This window comes from Microtus pennsylvanicus, chromosome 3 (genome assembly GCF_037038515.1).
Source record: "Microtus pennsylvanicus isolate mMicPen1 chromosome 3, mMicPen1.hap1, whole genome shotgun sequence".
NCBI lineage: Eukaryota > Metazoa > Chordata > Mammalia > Rodentia > Cricetidae > Microtus > Microtus pennsylvanicus.
Genome location: NC_134581.1, coordinates 53,214,447 through 53,235,795, shown reverse-complemented (window position 1 = coordinate 53,235,795; position 21,349 = coordinate 53,214,447). Strand labels below are relative to the sequence as shown.

Sequence of the window (21,349 nt, the reverse complement as noted above, 5' to 3'; positions counted from 1 at the left end):
GTATAGAAGACCCGGATTTTACCCCACAAACCTATGAACACCTCATTTTCGATAAAGGAGCTAAAAGTATACAATGGAAGAAAGAAAGCATCTTCAACAAATGGTGCTGGCACAACTGGATGTCAACCTGTAGAAGAATGAAAATAGACCCATATCTATCACCGTGCACAAAACTCAAGTCCAAATGGATTAAAGACCTCATTATCAGCCCGAAAACACTGAACCTGATAGAAGAGAAAGTGGGAAATACCCTACAACAGATGGGCACAGGTGATCGCTTCTTAGGTATAACCCCAGAAGCACAGGCATTAAGGGCAACATTGAATAAATGGGACCTACTAAAACTGAGAAGCTTCTGTAAAGCAAAGGACACTGTCACTAAGACACAAAGGGAACCTACTGACTGGGAGAAGATCTTCACCAACCCCGCAACAGACAAAGGTCTGATCTCCAAAATATATAGAGAACTCAAGAAACTAGACTTTAAAATGCTAATTAACCCAATTAAAAAATGGGGCACTGAACTGAACAGAGAATTCTCAACAGAAGAACTTCAAATGGCCAAAAGATACTTAAGGTCGTGCTCAATTTCCTTAGCAATCAGGGAAATGCAAATCAAAACAACTTTGAGGTACCATCTTACACCTGTCAGAATGGCTAAAGTCAAAAACAACAAGGATAGCCTTTGCTGGAGAGGCTGTGGAGGAAGGGGTACCCTCATCCATTGCTGGTGGGAATGCAATCTTGTGCAACCACTGTGGAAGTCAGTGTTTCGGTTTCTCAGGAAATTCGGGATCAACCTACCCCTGGACCCAGCAATACCACTCTTGGGAATTTACCCAAGAGATGCTCTATCACATGTCAAAAGCATTTGTTCAACTATGTTCATAGCAGTATTATTTGTAATAGCCAGAACCTGGAAACAACCTAGATGCCCTTCAATGGAAGAATGGATGAAGAAAGTATGGAATATATACACACTAGAGTACTACGCTGCGGTAAAAAACAATGACTTCTCGAATTTTGCATGCAAATGGATGGAAATAGAAAACACTATCCTGAGTGAGGTATCCCAGACCCAAAAAGAAGAACATGGGATGTACTCACTCATAATTGGTTTCTAGCCATAAATAGGGGTCACAGAATCTACAATTGGCGAACCTAAAGAAGCTAAGTAAGAAGGTGAACACAAGGAAAAACATATCGTTATCCTCTTGGATAAGGGAAGTAGACAAAATTGCCGGGGAGAAAAGTGGGATCTTGGGGGTGGGGTGGGAAGGGGGTAAGGGGAGATGGGGAGAGAAAAGGTAGAAGGGAAGGAGGGGGGACTTGGGGAAACAGGAGGATCGGGATAAAGGAAGGTTGGATAGGGGAGCACGGAACCACAATCCTTAGTTAAAGGACCCACTTTAGGGTGGGCAGGAGAATTGACCCTAGAGGGGCTCCCAGGAGCCCAAGCTGAGGTCCCCAGTTAGTTCCTTGGGCAGCTGAGGATAGGGAACCTGAAATGACCCCATCCTAGCGCAATACTGATGAATATCTTGCATATCATCTTAGAACTTTCATCTGGCGAGGGATGGAGATAGAGACAGAGACCCACACTGGAGCACTGGACTGAGCTCCCAAGGTCCCAATGAGGAGCAGAAGGAGGGAGAACATGAGCAAAGAAGTCGGGACCACGAGGGGTGCACCCACCCACTGAGACAGTGGAGCTGATCTACTGGGAGCTCACCAAGGCCAGCTGGACTATTACCAAAAAAAGCATGGGATAAAACTGAACTCTCTGATCATGACGAACAATGAGGGCTGATGAGACGCCAAGGACAATGGCACGCAGTTTTGATCCTATGCAATCTGCTGGCTTGGTGGGAGCCTAGCCAGTCTGGATGTTCACCTTCCTAGATATGGACGGAGGGGGGAGGACTTAGGACTTACCACAGGGCAGGGAACCCTGACTGCTCTTTGGACTGGAGAGAGAGGGGGAGAGGAGTGGGGGGAAGGGGAGAGGGGTGGGAGGAGGGGGAGAAGAGTGGGAGGAGAGGGAGAAGAGTGGGAGGAGGGGGAGGGAAAGGGGAGGCTGGGAGGAGGTGGAAATTTGTTTTTTTTTTCTTTATTCTTCTTTTATCAATAAAAAAATGTTAAAAAAATGTACGTAGGCTTGAGAGACAAAGGAAAAAGAGTACAGACAGTTATAAAAAGAAGTAAATGGTTTTTAAAAATAAAACAAAGTTTTTCAAGAGACAGTAAAAGTAATATAAAAGAGTACAAACAGACATAGATAAAAGGAATAAAGATAATGAATATTAAAATGTAATAGAAAAAAGTGATGTAAAGATGGAAAATACACAGAAAGTTTAGATTATGTATACTATTGTGGGTTCTTTAAATTTTTTGACTGTTAATGAGTTAACTACAGAAAGACACTTGATAGTGGGGGCTGTTAAGTTAAACCAACATATATATCTTAAAGGTATCTTGACTTCAAAATTTGAGTTTAAGGATATGTTACTTTGAAAAAGAGGTTCTCCTTTTGTTTCTACTGAGGATGAGAACCTGTGGATTTCTCCAGAGTAATTTGGTTTGATGGAACAAGACCCCTATCCTCAAAAGGTCTCCATAAACCCTAAAAATACTTTACCCAACAAAAAGCAGGAAGCAGTTTGGAGAAAACTATGCCCAATTCCCAAAATGATTGTTTATAAATGTTTGTTTTCATTTAAATGGGGATATGATATAGAGATTAATACTTTGCATAGATATTGATTTTGGTCTATTGATACAGATTTAAGGTCGATTTTGTTACACTGTGCATATGTATTTCTGCTCTTGGTTAAGGCATTGTGTTTGTGCAGCTCATTTAAAAATGTAATGTATAATTAAAAATTATAGATTAACAGGTAGTCATTTATAATATTCAAACTTGTAGTCATGTTAGTTAGGTTTTCTAGATGTACAGAGCTACATTTCAGATGTATAGATATTCTTCAAACCTTTCAAAGACCTACAGAATACAGCATTTAAAATGTTTTAAGAACTTAGACTTTTCTTGACAGTGAGACATATCTGCTTCTGGAAGCACCAATTACTTAAGAGATGTTGGGCATTGAATAAACTCGTTATGAAATTTGCCTTCAATGTGACAAGGCTAGCCATTTGGGCAAGAAACTTCCCTTGTCTGAACTGCTTGGCAATAAGCTGGACACAGTATACTGGCAGTATATACTGGACATGCAGGACCCACAGAAAAATGACTACTGCGCTTGTCAAAAGAAAGTGAGATTACTTCTTCATGAAAGAGTCTGCCAGACATTCTGAAGGACACAGAAGAATGTGACTGACAAACTGCCAATATAGGTGGAACAGTCTTTGAAATTTCATGCTCCATGGAAAAGTCTACAAGGTACTATGGGTTTGTAGGCTGAAGATGGGTACCCAACGTTACAGAAGAACTTTGGGTGACTGTTCAGTCAGTGAGATGTCTCTGTCAATTCTAGAGTTTTGGAAGTTGCTTACAATGTACTTCCTGTTTACTTAGGTAATATATCCTGGCATCTTTGATGTAATTAAAGACAGACAGTTATAGTTTTCATTAGTTATGATAAAAGATAAATTAGATATAAAACTTTAGACACAAAGATAGTATAGATGATAAGAGTATTTTCCTTAATTTGCCAGGGGTAAATGGACTAAATATTATACTATAATTCTTGCTTGATAACTGTTTTGTATATGTAATTTTACTATGTTAAAGTTAAAAATCTTCCTTTTTATTTTAGACAGAAAAGGGGAGATGATGTAGGATTTCCTCTGTAGGCTGCGAATATGTTTTATTACCATTGGTTAATAAAGAAGCTGCTTTGGCCTATGGCAGGGCAGAATACAGCCAGGCTGGAAGATATATATATGGAGAGAGAGTAGGCAGAGTTAAGGCAAACGCCATGTACCTGCCAAAGGAGACACATGCTGGAATCTTACCAGAAAGTCACAGCACTGTGGCGATACAGACATTAATGAAAATGGGTTAATTTAAGATGTAAGAGCTAGCTAAGAATATACCTAAGCTATTGGCCAAGCAGTGTTGTAATTAATATAGTTTCTGTGTGATTATTCAGATCTGGGCAGCAGGGAAATGAATGAGCAGTCTCCACTTACAGCCCATATAGTATGCCTTAAGGAATCACCTGCTTTTGAGTTACTTACATATTCTTTAGCTTCTCCTTTAAAACTATAACCTAACAGTATCTCCTAAGCTGGCTCCATTCCAGGTAGGACAAAAGAAGCCAAGAGTCATCCCAGCACCAGCAGAGTTGCTCATTTCTAGCGTTGCTCCTCACGCTGCCTTCACAGGTGATCCTGAGAAGCAGAGCACCTGCAGCAGAGGCCGAATCCCCAAGTGCCTACATATCCCCTAAAAAAGCTACATCTGTGATTATACCTATTACAAAGAAATCTTGGGGCAAAACCACTCATTTCCTGTCTGTTTCTATTTGTGGGTGTTAGGATGAGGGTGTGCAACTGTGCTGAGCACAGAGAAAACAGAGAACATCTCTACTGTTGCAATTCCTGGTGCCTGTAACTCTTCAGGGTTAGAATGAGGGAAGAGTAAACAGAGCCAATGTCTCTAAGGAGAGGCATCTCAAACAGAAATGAGCTGGATGCTGAAGAAGTCTCACCTAAAGGCATCTGTGCCTCTCCCCTAACAGTGAACCTCAAACTGTCATTCCACATGTGGCCAACAGCAATGTGACAAGAAAGGATGCGTGTAATCACCATAATCTAAACACAAGGCTAGTGTAAACTGCCATTCTGACTTTTCTCTTCTGCAATGCTCCAGTGTCATGTTGTAATTTGGGTGGAATAAAGTCTGGACTGTCCTAATTGATACATATCAACCCTAAGAATGCAGGGCTACAACCTGGCTAGGGATATAGATTGGTTGGCACAGTGTTTGCCTAGTGTTCATTGAGCCCCGAATTCAGTCCTCAGCACCTCTGTAAAACCAGGCACGGTGGCATACACCTGTAATCCCAGCATTTGGGAGGTAAAGGCAGGAGGATCAGAAATTCAAGTTTACCTTTCAAGATGTAAAAGTTTGAGGTCTTCCTAGACTCCATGAAACCTTGTCTCACAAACAAAGAGTCCCAATAGATCCCAGCCACACTCACTGACATACAGGTGAGCAGCTACAAATGCCACCAGGAGACAGATGCGTAAGCCTCCCCAGTCTAGGAGTTCCAGGTAAAAGCTCTTTAAATTAAAAACTGCAGAGAAGCTCATGTGTTAGTCATATGCTGGACGGTGACAGCTAGCTGAGGGTGATGGCTGCTGGGTACTCACTGTGAGTTCTTGCTTTATGTACTCGATGGTGGCCTCAAGTGCCCTTGTGCCCCGGGTGGCTTCATCTTCCACCGCCTTCACAGTCTTAAGGAGAGAGGTGACATTGGTCACCATCACCTGCATGGGAGGAGAAAAGCATAGGGTATGCTGTCTGAGGGGTAGCATCTGAACCTTCTATGTAAATGGTGTGGAAGATAATTTCCTTCCTTCATACGAGGAAGAGGATCAAATGTTTTTCTTTCCAGCAGTCTGGCATATCACCATCCCCTCATGGTCAGCTCCTGCTGGAGTCCCACCCTACCTTGGCAGCTCCTTTGAGCTGGTACATGGAGGGGTCATCAGCTGGTTTGCTAGCAGCTCCCTTGGTAGCACCAATGAGATCAGAAAGAGCCTTGGCCACGTCTTTGATGGCATTTATCAGCACCACCTGAAAGAGTAGGAGGCTGGTGAGTAGAGAGGATGACCTTCAAGTGCTGGCTTCTGCCAGGGTGCGGGAAGGAGGCTCTTTATCAGTAGCTTTGTGCTCTGCACATGACACCACCACTCAAGAAGCCACCTTTGGAGGGTCTGTGGCTCAGGGAGGCCAATCTTCCTGCTGCTGCTGATAATGATAATAAAACTAACAGAGAGGCTGCTCCCACTGCTGTTGCTTAGGCCGAGGCTGAGAACTAATGCCTACTTTGACACCAGAGTGGAGGCTGCTGATGCTGAGGCTGGGATCTGGGTACATAGTCCCCTGGCTGCCAGGTAGTGGAGGCTGATGCTGATGTTGAGGCTGGGATCTGGGTACATAGCCCCCTGGCTGCCAGGTAGTGGAGGCTGATGCTGAGGCTGGGATCTGGGTACATAGCCCCCTGGCTGCCAGGTAGTGGAGGCTGATGCTGATGCTGAGGCTGGGATCTGGGTACATAGCCCCCTGGCTGCCAGGTAGTGGAGGCTGATGCTGATGCTGAGGCTGGGATCTGGGTACATAGCCCCCTGGCTGCCAGGTCTGCCAACAAGCTGTCTCTGAACGGATGAAGGTTGCTAAGGCAGAGGTACCATCATTGAGGAACCATCACTCACCCAGAAGCAGTGGTAATACAGTGACAGCTTCATATGGGGCAGTAAGGTCTGTATGGCACTCTGCCTGCTCTCTAGCTCTGTGCCTGCAATTCCCTGCCCCGCACCACGAGTTTGGACACGTAGATCTTTCTTCCTGTTGTCTTCTACCTGGAACCTGGCTTTTTCCATCCTCTGGGTTCAGCTTGAATGTATGTCCCAAGAGACTGATCCTGACCACCTAGCAATGGGTCTAACTCCTGAATACCAAACTACTATCAGACGGCCCTGTTTAATACTACAGTCGTATTAGTCCACGGCGCCATTTGATTTATTCGCTTATCCATGACTTATCTTCTCCTACAACCCAATGAGGTTAGAACAGACCCTATTTGGATTCCTCCTCAGAACGTGTTCTGGCACACACCTGGCACCCAGTGAATCTTGAGGAAGAAATGAAGACAAAGTGGCCTGCTCCATCCTGGAGCTGATGCTATCTCGAGTGCTGGAGCTGGAACCTGAAGCACCAGCCAAAGGGAGAGCTGACATGAACTGGGTCACTGCACTGGCGCCAAGAGCGGAGGGTTTGGAATTTGGACTCTGGTCAATGTGATGCCAAGGGCCCAAGACTTAACCTTCACAGAGTGCCAGCCTTTCCCACCTCATTCAGTTGCTGTGAGGACCAACCAGGGTAATAAACAACAAAGCCTTCTGCTGTCTCCAGAACTCCAGACAGCAGTGACACAGAAACATTGTAACTTAACAGCCTCCTGTCATCCTCAGCACCCTTTGCTTTGTCACCTCATCAAGAGGGCCAAGGGACCCCAGCCAGCCTCCTGCACCCACAGTGAGCCTGTTACCCGAGCCTGTAACAGTGAAGACGTGCAGCAAGAAATGGAGGCACAGCAAGCCAGGGCTGCTGCTGACATCAGCGTCCGGGAAGTACTGCCCTGTCCTGGTTACTTGACAGGTGACTGATACGCAGAGGGGACTTTTTTTTTTCTGAGCAGATCTGAAAAAATAGCTTATTTATTAAAAATTTTAATGTATTAGTGTTAGTTTGTGTGGCAGTCCGAGTAGAACCCCATGGAGTTGCTTTCTTCTCCCAACTTTCTGTGGGTTCTGGGAGTCAAATTCAGATTGTCAAGCCTGTGAAGCAGGTGTTTTACCTGTTGAATCATCTCACTGCCCTCCCCCCCTTTTTAAGGGAGTTCTCATTAGAAATTGCTGCTTCAGGGGACTGGCCAAATGGCTCAGCAGTTAAACACTTAACTGCTCTCCTGGAAGATCCAATTTAGGTTCCCAGATCCCATATTGATTAGCTCCCAACTGTCTCTAGCTCCAGTTCCAGGGGACTGAATGCCTCTGGCCTCCTTGGGTACCTGTATTCATGCACACATACCCACAGCTGACACACCCACCCACACATAATTATAAAAAGCAAAGCACTCCAAACCTTCTAGATATCTTGAAAACAGAAACTTCTTTTTTAAAATTTATTTCGGTTTACGTAAATAAAATTAATTTTAAAATCTGCTCAGAAAAATGACCCCTCTGCATGCCAGTCAGCTGTCCGGTAACCAGAACAGGATGGCACCTTTAGATAAGGACCACTGAATGGCAGCTAAAGGTCTGCGGAGTAGATGGCATGCTAAGTGCGCTCACCCCAACAAACAGGGATAGGAGTTGGGGCAGAGGCTGCCCAGATGGGGAGGCAGAGGAAACACCAGGAGTCATGGAAGATTTGAGGTAGCTCTAAGAACTCATTTTGGTTCTACTTTTTGTACCTAACATAACTTGTTGAGATAAGATGTTTTCAAACAAAGGGGAAAAAATCCCACAGCAATTTAACACATTTCTGTGTGGAGAAGATCCACAGCTCTCTCTTCAAAATCAGCTGGCGAGAGAAGATCACGTGTGTGTGTGTGGGGGGGGGATTGCAGTTCCAACCTCAGCAACAGGGATGCCAGCCGTTCCTTCCTTCCTTCCTTCCCCCCAGGGTGGGACCACCGTCTCAGGTTCCTGCAGAAGCACTGTGCAAACAGTGGATCCGAACTCTAGGGCTGCTGGAGGAAACCGAGCTGGGGGGACACAAACACTAAGAAGGGTTCCTCACGGGGCTCCATTGTCTCGGAGGACAGTGGGAACGGAAGGGGCAGGGGACACAGGAGCAAGGTTGGTGGCTCCCAGTTAATTAGTGCAGTCATTGCTGCCCGCCCAGGTCCTGAGGGGCAAGTGTTATCTAGTTTGGGGCCCAGTGGACTAGACTGCTGCCCCAACCGGTGCAGGCGCCTCTGTTACTAAGACAAATGCAGGGGAGTGGAACAGGCTCCTGAGGACTCCAGCCGGCTGTCAGCTCCAGGCCGTGGGAACATCGGCTGGCTGCGTATCTGGCATGTGCCAGGTGCTGCTATACACGGTGTGCTGGTGTCAAACATGAAAACCTGCGGTGACTCTGGCCTGGAGAGGGCGTTAAGGCTCAGGTGGGGCATTTCAACCAAGTCACCACCTCCTGAGCAGAAAATCCTCCCACTTTTCCTCCCTCTGCTTCGGAGCCAGCCATCTCCAGCAGTGAGTGACATGTGCGCCATACCCTAGGCCAGAAGCTGGGTCACCAACAGCCTGTTGCCAGACATTCACTGTCGCCATAGGTGACAACATTCCTTTCTCTCTAGCTGCTCCCACCCCCCCGCCCCCCCCAGCTTTGGCCACTCTTGAGGCATTTCTTTCCTCAGCAGGTGCCTGGAAGGTTGGAGTTCTCCAGGCTCAATCTGACATCCCTTCTCTTGACCCACGCTTTCCCCTCCGTGAGCCTGCAGATGCTGAGAGGCATCCACACCTGAGTCACACCCGCGCACAGGAGCAGGCTCATGCCCTCGATGCTTCTAGCTGCTTGTCTTGCACTTCTGACTCAACAAGCCTTAGACTGGGGCTCACTCTCCTCCCTCGGGTCCGGATGGCTCTCCCCCCATGGATGGCTCACTCTCTGGCTTCATGAAGCTACATACTGCCCCAGCCCGACCACAGGACACTTGGCATTCCTCCCTCGCCTTTATCCTCACCATGTCTTCTTCAACCAATTGTTCACCAGGCCTGGCTAACTTATCCTTCTAAGTTCCTCCCAAATCCATAGGCTTGTCTCAACCCCTGAACCGTCACACCAGTCCACATCTCTGTCAACTGCTTCTTATCCGCTTCTCCAATCAAGCATACACACGTATTGCTTACTTCAAAGGCTACATGCTTAACCCTATTATGCAGGGTGTATAGGAAAAAGAGAAAGGCAGTCCCCAGGTCCCATTCCTACCTGGGTCTCAGGGTCGTTGGAGCCCAGGCTGGCAGCCCCCAGTTTGACCACCTCGGCAAGCTGGGTGATGGTAGCTGCAGAGGATTGAGCGGCCTGGGCCAGCTTGTCTGGAGTTGATGCGGCCCCTGACACGAGCAGCTTAGTGTCTTCCACCAAGGCCTTTGCTGTCTTCAGAATGTTCTCCCTGGGAAAGCAGGGAGGCCAGAGAGACGGGAGAAACAGAACAAAACCTGTTCACTTGCAGTTGGGAAGGAAGGAAATCCTTTCCCGGGGGCTTTGAGAAGAGAGGCCCCAGTGATCCACCCCCCTTCAAGGGGAGGGGAGTCTTCCATGCATGTGAGGGTGTAGCTTCAAACAGTATGTAGCAGGATTGGTAGCAGGGCTCCAGAGAGAGGCTCAGCACAGTAGCTAGGCGGAAGCTCAGCTTCTTCCTATGGCCCCACAATCTCCCAGATATTTCCTAGGCACACGGGGTTGTGAGGGTGCATAGCTTGTACATCCTGCTCGGGGCTCAGAGCCCATGGGGCCAGGCTCCAGAAAGGACAACAGAATACAGAGAATCTCCACTCTATCACAGCCCCACAGCCCTCGGACTGGAGAGACAAGAAAGGGGCTGGACACATGACAAGGATTTAGGGGTCATCAGCGGTAAACCTGCAGAGCCACTGACACACGTATGTTTAATGAAGGCTCCGAGGAGGCAGGAGGCTTTGGGAAGTGAATGCTAACTCTGCCTCTCCTGGTCCTACTGGGTCTATGGGCAGCCACAGGGGCAACTCCCTGGTGTGCAAACATCAAAAAAGCTGGCCTCAGTTGGGGAAGACTGATTCTAACTTGTCAAAGGGAATTATTCTGACCCTGTGGTTCATGCCCCCTCTGAGAATCTTATTGACATCCAAGTGGATAAAGCACATTTCTGAGTCCTGGGCAGAGTGTGGTGACCAAATGTGATCACCAGTTCCAGGGATGCCAGCTGGAGTCTCCCCCGGTACCTGTGATCTGCAAAGGTCTCGCCATTCTCTGCATTCAGTGTCCCTGCGGTTGCAAACATGATGGTGGTATCCAGGTCGGCGATGATCCCAGAAACAGCAGTAGCAGCCGTGATGCATGCTTGGGTCCCCTTGTTCCCAGCCTGGAGAGCGGAGAGCACCAAGGATACCTGGAAGGTAGAAAGGGGAGCCAGGGAATGGAGAAGGTAAGACTAAGATAGTGTGCCCCCATTGAAAACACTGAATTCTCTCTCTCGGAGCTGATGCGGCACAGAGGTTAATGGCACAAGATCAGAGCCAAGAGCCTGGGTCTGAGTATCAGCGTTACCATTCACACGCCACCCGATCTTAGGTACCAAGCCTCAGTTTCCTTGAATGTAAAACAGTTAATTACAAGACAATACATGCAAAGTGCCCAATAAGGTGTTTTTGGTCACAACTATTTCCTGGAGGGCAGTGCTCACAAAGTCACTACAATGCTTCTGACACCATACTGAGGGATCAGGTTTAGGCTCCCAAGATGTGGGTGGCACTTTCCACCCGTCAATTAGGTCTGGAAGGAACAACTACTGTCAATACTCATCATTCATTTGGCCATGCAGGACAGGTCACTTTCCAGAGTGGATCCCAGTGGAGCTCCTGCATGTCACCGTCCATCACTAGGTAACAATGCAGTGACCCGAGGGTCCAGCAAGTTGGCTAATGGCTTCACCTTGGCACACTCCATGTCAGAAACCCCGGGCGCCAGCTTCTACCTGCACCCCTTCCTGTTCCTAGAGACACTTTCTACAGCCGCAGCCTGATCGCCCCACATGCTCACCATCAAACCATGTGTCCACCTGCCCACTGTCTGTCAAGTCTGCCAGCGGCTAAGGTCCCCACACACCTGCCTTGCTGCTCAGAGTAGGCGCTTTGTCCTGCTCTCTTCCCCCAGCACTGATGTGCTCACCCTGTGAGATATAGCTCCAGGTTCCCCTAGATGGCTCTCTGTTCTCCTTCAGACAGGCAGTTCTGCCCAAGGAGTCTGAGTACACTATTCCTGTCCTCAGGACAGCCATTGTCCTATAGATCAGAAACAGTTCATGACACGGCAGCTGAAGGCTCTTTAACCTCTGCCTGTACACACCCGCTGGCCTTGATCATGCTGATGCATATAAATGCTTTGTAAAAACATGTATGTATACACCATGTGTGGGTGAGGGAGGTGTGGGGGTGAGGGCAGAGGTCAAACCCTAGGTGTCTTCCTCCGTTGCTCACCAAACTGCCTTTTTTCCCTACCCCCAGGTGGTAGTGGTAGGGAGGGAGAGATGGGGTGGGACAGGATCTCTCATTGAAAGCTGACAGACTCTGCTGGAGTAGTTGGCTAGTAAGTCGCAGGGCTCTGCTTGTCCCTGCCCCATCAGTGTTGGGATTATATGGGAAATACGCGTCTCAAAGCATCACGAGCAAGCGGGAGTCAAAGCATAAGTAAGAGGCATGGAGTTTAGGATGTTCTTTCTTGTACCCCTCACGACTCAGGAGACTTGCAGGTATAGTTTAGCAGAAAGGACACAGGGACCATTTTCTCCAAGACGGGTCCACAGAGAACTGTTTCTTTCCGGGGATGGCTGGTTTGAATTGCCAACTTGCCACACCTAGACTGACCTAGGAAGTCTCAATGTGGGCCTGTCTTAAGATCAGGTTGGCCCGTGGGCCCGCTATGAGGGATTTCTTTCTGCCTTTTTAATTTTATTTATTTGTGCCCAAAGAGGCCAGAAGATGATGTTGTAAGCCCCAGGACTGGAGTTACAGATAGCTGTGAGCCACTGCGTGGGAGCTGGGAATCAAGCCCAGGTCCTCTGGAGCAGTAACTGGTGCTCTTGACCACTGAGCCAACTCTCCAGCCGTGAATTTTTCCTTAACTGGGTTAACTGAGGTGAGCCCACTGTGGGTGGTACATCCCCTGGTTTGGGGCCCTGAACTGCATCAGAGTAGAGAAAGCTGAGCACGAAGCACACAGGCATTCATTTCTCTCTGCTCTTGACTGTGGCTGTGACAGGACTAATTGTCTGAAGTTCTGGATGCCGGGATTCCCCCACAGATGGATCGTAACCTGTGACCTAAAACAAACCCTTTCCTCCCTTTGGTGCTTTTTGTCACAGATTCAAATGCTAGGAACTGGCCACCTCCCCACCTCCGTCCTCCCCGTGTCCCAAGTCAGGCCACTCTGAGTGGGAACAGCAAGACCAAGACCGGCTCAGGAGGATTCTGCATGTATCTTGGGTGCCTGGGGAAATGGGCAAAGTCTTTGAAGCTAGGGAAGGTGCCTTCCTCCAGCTGAGACCATAGCTGGCCAGTCCTGTGGGCTGGGGGAAGTTGCCAGATAGAGGCTCGGCCTGGCCCAGGACTGGTTGACAGAGCAGCCTCTGTTAGCCGTTTCCCATTGAGCGCTTCCTCTGCCCAGTCCTCCGGCTTTGTTGCCAAGTCTAGGAATAATGCGGAGCTCTATGCACACAGACGTGACGAGAACTGCGGAGCAAGGATGCTCCAGCCTCACTACTCGCAGCTGCCACAGCTGCCACAGCAGGACTCTGATCCAGAAACAAAGCCAGAAGCTAGCAGACCTGGGGAGGATAAAGAGCCACTGGGTATGAAGGGAGGATCTAATGCAGGCCTTGTCGGTTAGGGAAGTGCCATGGGAGAACAGAATTTCAGAGGAGGGGGCCATTTTGTTCAATGTTTAACTCTGTACCTGGCACAGTACCAGATACTGTTACACACCTTGACGCTGTGAGTCAGAGATTGCACGTTTGTGTGCTCGTTTTACGGATGAGGAGATTGAGGCTTGGAAACGCGATGTAACCGAGCCTTGCTGCCCACACTCCTGACCATCTTCCCCAACAGCAGCCCCGAGGCTCAGAAGCCCAGGGCAGGTTTCTCTTCCTCCATGGTCTATCAGGTGACTGTCCAAAATCACTAGGACCACTCTGCCTCACGGTATGTAAGAGATGTCACACACCAAGCGGATCTCAGTCTTTTGTCTGTCATGGAGACCACTCTGCTTCACACTTCGTTGCTTTGCCTTTGGAGACCAGGTCTCTCTAAATAGCCCAGGCTGGCTCTTTGGGGTTTCGGCTGTACCACTCTACCCAGTGCTTCCAGTTTCTCGGTCCCAGCTCTAGCACTCAGAAACTCTCTGAGACAGGGGATCAGCCGTTACAGGGTGGGCAATGATAACAGCCTTCCCCTGGCTGGCTCTGAATGCTGACTTTGGTAGGGCCATCTGGAGAGTTTCCCAGGGCTGCCTCTGTTTTGCTCGGAATTTCTCAGGTCCTGTGACAGCACCCTCACTGGGGAAGATTGGGTGGCGAGGGAAAGCGCCACCTTAGCTGGGTTACCTTTGGTTTTAGTCTCCACCAGAGCTGGTCCCATTGTAAGTGCTCAGCCCCATGGCTATATCTATCTTACCCACAGGGACCCCTTACCTTCTCAGTGACGGAACGGGCACACTCGATCAGCTCTCTCTTGGTATAGCTGTCTGTGGGGCACACCTGGAGGGCCCCTGCCTTCTGCACCAGGAAGATACAGCCATGACCCAGGTCCTGCACACGTGTGCGAATCTGGAATCCGATCTACAGAGGCAAAGCCAGAAGGGGGAAGGAGTGTGAGGGACCCTGCCATCCAAGCCTGCCCTAGGTGGAAAATTTCTCTTGTGCCTTCTGGGAGCCCAGCTAGGAAAATTCCATTCTATTTGGAACCCTGTCTGGTGAGGTAGGGAATTTAGTTGATTTACCTTTCTGTAAAATGACTGTAAAAATGCCCACAGCCTCCATTAAGCAAACCAGTAACTCACTGTGTGTTCATCTTCTCCTGGTCTGGCTCATCTGGGTCAAGCCACCTGAGAGTCTATACCCAAGGAGTAGATGTTCCCCAGACTGAGCTCTGTGGGACGGTTATCGTTATTATCCATCTAACAAGCGTTTACTGAGTTCCTACAGTACACCAAGGCCTCTCCTATCCGTTCCATTTCATGAATTCAAAGTACATCTTTTGCATAACTTAAAGTAGTCAGATTTTCATAAAACTGGTATACTTATTAAACAGAACACCCCTTCCTGGTGTATTCATGGTGAGCGCCATCCCATGGAGCCCAGGCTTCCTGTCTCCTGAGCCAGGGTTGACTTTCCCTTTTCAGTTCTAAAGGCTTGGCAGACATGCGTCCCTATTTCATTAATTTACTTGATTAAAAAAAATTAAGACAGGATCTCACATAGTCCAGGTTGGCCTCGAACTGACTGTAACTGAGAATAAGTTGGACCTTCTGATCCTCTTGTCTCCACCTCTCAAGTGCTGGGACTACAGACATGTACTATAGCAAATCCAGTCTCTGCGGGGCTGGGGGTGGAACCCAGGGCCTCATACATCTTAGACTAGTAATCTATCAACAAGGCTAAATCCCCTGGGGCGTGCATTTGATTAAGGATATTGGGCTGAGTGATTAGAAGGGGTAGTTTGCCTAAGAGAAGCCAAATAACTTCACTATAGCTAGGCTGCTAGCTGTCTCCTTAAGCCGTACTAAATTCCCCCTCCGCCTTCCGAAAGCATGCATTCCTCTGGTTCTGTTCAGTGTCAGTTTTCACTTTGAGCTGGATAAATACAGCCACAAATGAACTGCCTTCCAGGCCAGGTAAGCAACTAAGAAGAAGAGCAAACACTTGAAGCGTGAGTCAGTGTTACCGCCAAGAATCGATAATAACTACAAGCCGGGGGGGGGGGGCTTTTTCTTCTAGCATTAAGACTGTTTACCAAAAGGGCCCAGATACTGTAAATAATTCTGGGGAGATTCCGGCCAGGGGACGCTATCTCCTGGTTGTATCTCAGCAGGCAAAGTTTAGGGCAGAGTGACTCTGGAGAGTGGAAGGACTGCATATGTCTGCTTTCCTACTGTAGAAATGCCCACTGCTGGGAGGGAAAAGGCCACAGGACTCTGAAAGCCACTTAGCAGAAAGTTCACTAGATGCCCAAGGGTGAGCATCTGCTTTCCAGGTATCTTCTTGTGTGCCCTGGGACAGGCTCTCCACAGCTAGGCTGTCCCGTTGGCCCTCTCTGTGGGATGCACAATAGGAAAGTTAGCCTGGGAGTCTACAGCACGCCAGTCTGTACACGTCTGAACTGGTGCAGCAAACGACATACCACTGACTGGGGAAAGATGTTTACATACAGCAAGGATACCATTCAAACATCCATTGTTTGAGACAGAGCTCGGGCTGTCCAGGAGCTTTTGATCCCCCTGCTTCAGCTGCCCAAGTGCTGAGACAATCAGACATCTATTTTCAAGATATGCTGAAGGCTTACACACGACATCAAGGTGAAGTCAGGAGCTGAGACATTAGTTTCAAACTTAACTCAGTCCTTAAAGGCTTCCACAAAGTCTAACAAGGATATCCAAGGGGCGGCAGTAAATTAAAGGTGGGAGCTCTTACACCCCCAAACGACAGGGGGCTGCTGGTGACACCAGGGGAGAAAGACACAGTGGAAGCAACACCCAGGGAATTAGAAAACGAAACAAAATAAGAAACCCCTCTAATTTAAGTTTTTAAGAGTGGTTTTAATAGAATCAGAATTTTGTTAGCCTCTCTGAACTTTTGTTTGGTTATCTCTGAAATGAAGAACAAACGATCTTTGTCTTGCAGACTCTGTTGAAGGCCGTAGCACCTGGGCTCGGTACTCATCACCCTCCCTGTTTTCCAGGTCACGGTGAGATACGTAAACACAGGAGGACCACAGAGTCAACAGTCCACTGGCAATTTCACTGGAAGGTTTTACAGTTGGAGGAGCTTCCTAGAAAGGGAACACACTTTCAAGATTGGGTTTCCACTGATAAGCACTAAGAATTGCCCAGTTCCCAAAGCAACATTAAATTTCTCAGCAAGTCTGGCCCAACTTTGCAAGACCCACAGGGTGGATTGAATGTACGACCAGTGTTTATTACAAAGGAATGCTGCTCAAAGACACACAACTTAGGGCTTCAAACCGGCAAATTTAGGAGAGCATTACTTGAGCCCCAAAGAAAAAAAAAACCCAGTTCCCTTCTTGCTCAAAGAAAAATATTGTGGGAAAAACCATCTGCTTTTGTGCCTTAAAGGAAATTAAAAAAAAAAAAAATGCTCGGGCCTTGGTAGAGTTTTAGATCCGATTACAATGGGGCCGGGGAAGAGTTGTCTATGAAAAACGGATCGGATCGTTTTCCTTTACTGCTCAAGACAAAACAAAATGAGATGACTTTTCACAGATGTTAAAAGCAACTGGGTCCACGACTGCTTGCCTGGGGGACCTTATGAGAGTCAGACAAGGGTGGCATCAGAACTTGGATCAACTTAGGAAACGGAACAGGAAAAACAAATAGTATGAACATCAGAACCAGGCATCACTTTCTCTCTATCAGACAGCAAGTTCTGGGTAGAAATCAAAAAACCAAACAACAACAAAAACCTAGAGTATCCATCCACCCATCCCACCTGGGGTGCAGGCATGTTTCCCCTGCCAGTCACTTTACAGATCCTCTCCCTGCTTACAAAGCGGTGATGTCATTTTCCCAAGAGACAGAGCTGCAGTCACTAAATCTTTTCCCCAGGACTCACATTTAGGAGCCACAGCTCCTAGGATCTCAGTCTCTCCTTCCCTCTCTCCATCCTTCCTTCTCTTCTCCCCACCCCCTCTGGGTGTGTGGATGCTGGTGCATGTACCCATGTATGCACACGAAGAGGCCACGAACTCAGGTCTCATGTTTGTAGAGAACTGAACCATCTCCTGGCCCTCTCTGTTCTCTGTATTCAGAGAGGAACTAATCTTAAGTTGCAAAGTTGCCAGAGGGGTTTTCACTTTTCTGAAGACTTTCCACAGTGCTATTAACAAAGTTGTAAGTTTTCCATGGAAAAATAAACAGAGAAAGATCCTGTTTGATGTTCGAGGACAGAGGGCCAGCTTTTCCTGTAATTGTCACATTGTGGAAAAGACCAGAATTTGGACTCGGCAGGGCACACCGCAGGCTCTGAAGGAAAGGCTTCCCGCTTGCCCTTGATGTAAATATTTTCACAAGCTGGGATATGGGGCCCTCTTGGGTAGACAAATAACTTCCACAATTTTGGTATGCTTTAAAAAAAAAAAAACCTACATTGCTTCAGGGACCTCCTAACCTTCTCAGTTTCCCCCCAAGCATCTGTCTGGCAAATGCACACAGAGAACGTTCCTGCACAAGCCACTGGTAATCTTATATTCTTGCTGCCATTTCTGGTTGTGGGTCATACTGCTCTTGTGCTTGGACTGTAAAATACATCTCAAGATGGCCCATTGAAAACAGCAAACCTTACTAACAATGTCAGAGGTTAGAGCCCAGTACCCAGCAAGGTGAAGTGTTGAGTGGTTGAGTGATAGATACTTTTCCCTGTGGCCTGGGTGCTATTGTCGAATCTGTGTTGCTGCAGGGCTCTGCTTGCTTCCCACACTGGGGTGGGCAGCTCATGAGAACTCCATTATGAAAAGGACAGGCCAATGTTCCAAACCCAGACAGATGAGGGTGGATCCCATGTGCAAAGCTTTCCATGGCAAGGGGTCCAAGCCTCCCTGGCAATCATGGTCTGTGTTTTTAATCCCCTCTCAAAGCCAAACACTTCTTTCCTTTGTACTAGGGTTTCCTGACTGCAACACAAGCCCTCTTCTACTTGTTTATGAAATTCAAAATTACACGTTGATCAAATGAATTATATGTCTAGATAAATTATAGACTAGAATTATAGTCTAGTCTGACTAAAACAGGGAGACTATTAAAAAAATGAGAAGGAGGAGGATAAGGAGGAAGAAGATGAAGAGGAAGAGGAGGAGGGGGAGGTGTGTAAAGAAATCAAGCTTTGGTGTTTTCTTGGTGGCGTAACATAATTATTATAAATGCAATTATTCATGCAGAGGTTTTAACTGATTGCTCTGCAATCTGAAGACAGGGGCATGGTTAGAAACCAAAGAAACTCCATGCTGAATATATATGTACCTCAGTACATATATATGATATGCCTGTTCACATGCATTGTTATGACACGTTAGAAGAGGATGTGTTTTGGGTCTGTGTTGCGATAATTGTTTCGAGAAGCCTCTGTTAGACACGCTTGGTCCTGACTATTCCCAGCAGAATCAGCAGCACTGGGTAGGTGGGGGCAGCGTCTGCCATTTCAGGAAAAGGAGCAGACCAGTTTCAAACCTATAGCTCCCATAGCCCCAAACGCTTAGGAGAACACTGAACAGGATGTACATTCATTAACGGCTTGATTTTCACAGAACGCGTTACCTGTATCTTCCTGTGTTCCTGTTGTCCCATCATGCTGTTCCCCAGACTGAACTTTCTCTAAGGAGCCAATACTTTCTGGGGCCCTAGATACCCTTCCAGGTGCTTGCACTAACACAGCTGCCACCAGGCCCTCTGGGTCCCCAGCTCGGCTGCCCTGTCCCAGGAGACCACTCTATTTCTCATAGTTTCCAGAGATGATTGCTCTCCGGCAGTGACCAAACTTCCTAGTCAAAGACTCTTATGAGTATAGACTTGCTGAGGCCATGTCTACTCTAGCCTCAGGATAAGGAAAGCGGGTGGGGCCTGAGAAGCACAAAGGAGGTGTCATGGTGGGTGGGATCTAGGCCAGTTCTTAGAAAGCCAGGATGGGTTCTGCATCATGTAAGCAGACTTCTCAAGAGAGGGGATATGAAATCCCACATGTGGATCTAATATTTGGGGGAAACTTTGGAAAACATAAACATGATTGGTGGGATGTGCTGGGGGTGGGCAGGAAGTGGGAAGGGCAGCCCCAGCTTTGGGAACTTTAAGAGGGTGACAGGCAGCTGCAAGGAATCTGGCAGATCATTGTAAAGAGAACCCTTCTATCTGAAAGCCCATTCTCCAGGGTGCGCTAACGCTTGGCCTCAGAAACTGACTGAAGCTCGGGCATCAGTTTCACAGTAGGGGGAATGAAACCTGCTCCTGGCTGTTGTGATGGGGTCTTACAGAACTAGGCTACAGGGTCCTCCCCTCTCCCATCCCCAGGAATGGGGACCATGCGCTTGCTTCTTAAGATGGGGGTCTTAAGGTGGCAGACCTCCTCTGGTTCGGCGGTGGCTGCTGCCATCTGGCCCTGGAGAGCCAGGTGCCCATAGTCACTGGTCATTTGTGAAGCCAGGCCTCCCAGCTCCTCCGGGTTAGTAACCGACTTAGTCATCTGGAAAAAGAAAACAAGCAAGACACAAATACATACACACATACACAAAGAGAAGCATCAGAACCATGTGTTAATACCCCGGGGAAGCCAAAGGGTTTCATTCACTTTTAGCCCCTGGGGAAGGTGGAGGCCAGGCCTTGCATGAGGGCTGAGCACAAGAGAGGGCAATTCAAGCAAAGCCCATGCTACATTGCACAAGACAGGCCAGAGCTGGGACTATTTTGCAGCAAAGGCCAGATGGGGGCACATGCTCAGCACGCAGGCCGTGCAGCACGGAGCTGGGGCCTCAGGGGCCGATCTCAGGGAGCTTGTCCTTTTGGGATCACTGGAAGAATTCCCACAAGGAACTAAGGGGGATAAGCCTTGTGAAGGGTGTACCCTGATCCAGGCTTCTATGGGGATCTGGGCAAGAGAGGATCTGAAGACAGCGCTGCCACAAAGCCATGAATGAGACTCAGTGGAGAAGCCAACATCAGGGAAAGAAGGGAATTAAGTCTTGGGGCGAATTCGTACAAAGCATCACAAGGGGCTACCAGAAACGTGGTGGTCCACAAACCCAGTCTCCCTGCACCTCAGATTAGCATGCCAAAGTTTAATGTTATCCAGTCTGTTTTTGCAGTTCGTCTAAAGACATTCTTTGTCTCTTTTCTAAGGATTTCACTCTTGTTTGTCTCTTTCTCATTCTTTTTAAACTCTTTTATTTTTATTTGTACTTTTGTGGTGTGTGTGTTGTGTATGTACCACAGTGCACGTGTGGAGGGCAGAGGACAACTTACAGGAGTTGGTTCCTTCCTCTGTGTGGGTTCCAGGGACTGAAGGAAGGCCATCAGGCTTGGTTACAAGCATCTTTACCTGATGGCCACCTGCTTGGCGACACTATCCATGCGCTTTAACACCTTGACTTTAAAGGGCTGTTCCATTTATTTTTGAGACAAGGTCTCATATAGTTCAAGCTGTCCTTGAACTCAGTACGTAGCTAAGGATGGCCTTGAACTCCTAATCCCCTGCTTTTACCTACTGAGGACTGGAATTACAAGCATGTGCTACCATGACCAGCCTAAAGGGCTTTTAAAGGGCCTCTTTAAATGACTCCATATCTACTGAAGTGGGAATACTTATGTTTTAAGACCCAATGTTACAGCCCTTTGGAACAGTGGGTTCCAAAGTATATAACCTGGACCCCAAGAGAATGAAGTTGTTCCTTGAGCGGCACCATCTGTGCCCTGTCAATAGGAATGCAGAGATTCTTTACCTGCTAGGTGAGGAGTGCCTAGCTCCAACCTAAAGTGCCAGGCTAGCTACCCCAGGATGGCTATCTTCAGGAGGCTGGGCTTGTTGGAAATCACAGAGGCCAAGGCATGAGACAGCCTGGCTCAAAGCCTGGCCCAGAAGACTCTCTTAAAACCTTGAAGCCACTCAAAAATGCCTCCTCCCATTGC

General features: G+C 47.9%; 1 protein-coding gene across 5 annotated transcripts in view; it reads right to left on the bottom strand.

Moving 5' to 3' along the window:
• Tln2 (talin 2) overlaps positions 1-21,349 on the bottom strand; it is a 427,686-nt gene that overhangs the window by 43,430 nt on the left and 362,907 nt on the right. For 3 of the 5 annotated variants that reach the window (XM_075965369.1, XM_075965372.1, XM_075965371.1), the window contains 6 exons: positions 19,791-19,910; positions 14,139-14,285; positions 10,678-10,844; positions 9,686-9,869; positions 5,639-5,764; positions 5,338-5,454 (listed from right to left, as the gene is read on the bottom strand). In XM_075965369.1, coding sequence (XP_075821484.1) covers positions 5,338-5,454; positions 5,639-5,764; positions 9,686-9,869; positions 10,678-10,844; positions 14,139-14,285; positions 19,791-19,910 — 861 coding nt within the window. The remainder of the gene's footprint in view (positions 1-5,337; positions 5,455-5,638; positions 5,765-9,685; positions 9,870-10,677; positions 10,845-14,138; positions 14,286-19,790; positions 19,911-21,349) is intronic. The other 2 variants (XM_075965373.1, XM_075965374.1) reach the window with 1 other exon arrangement.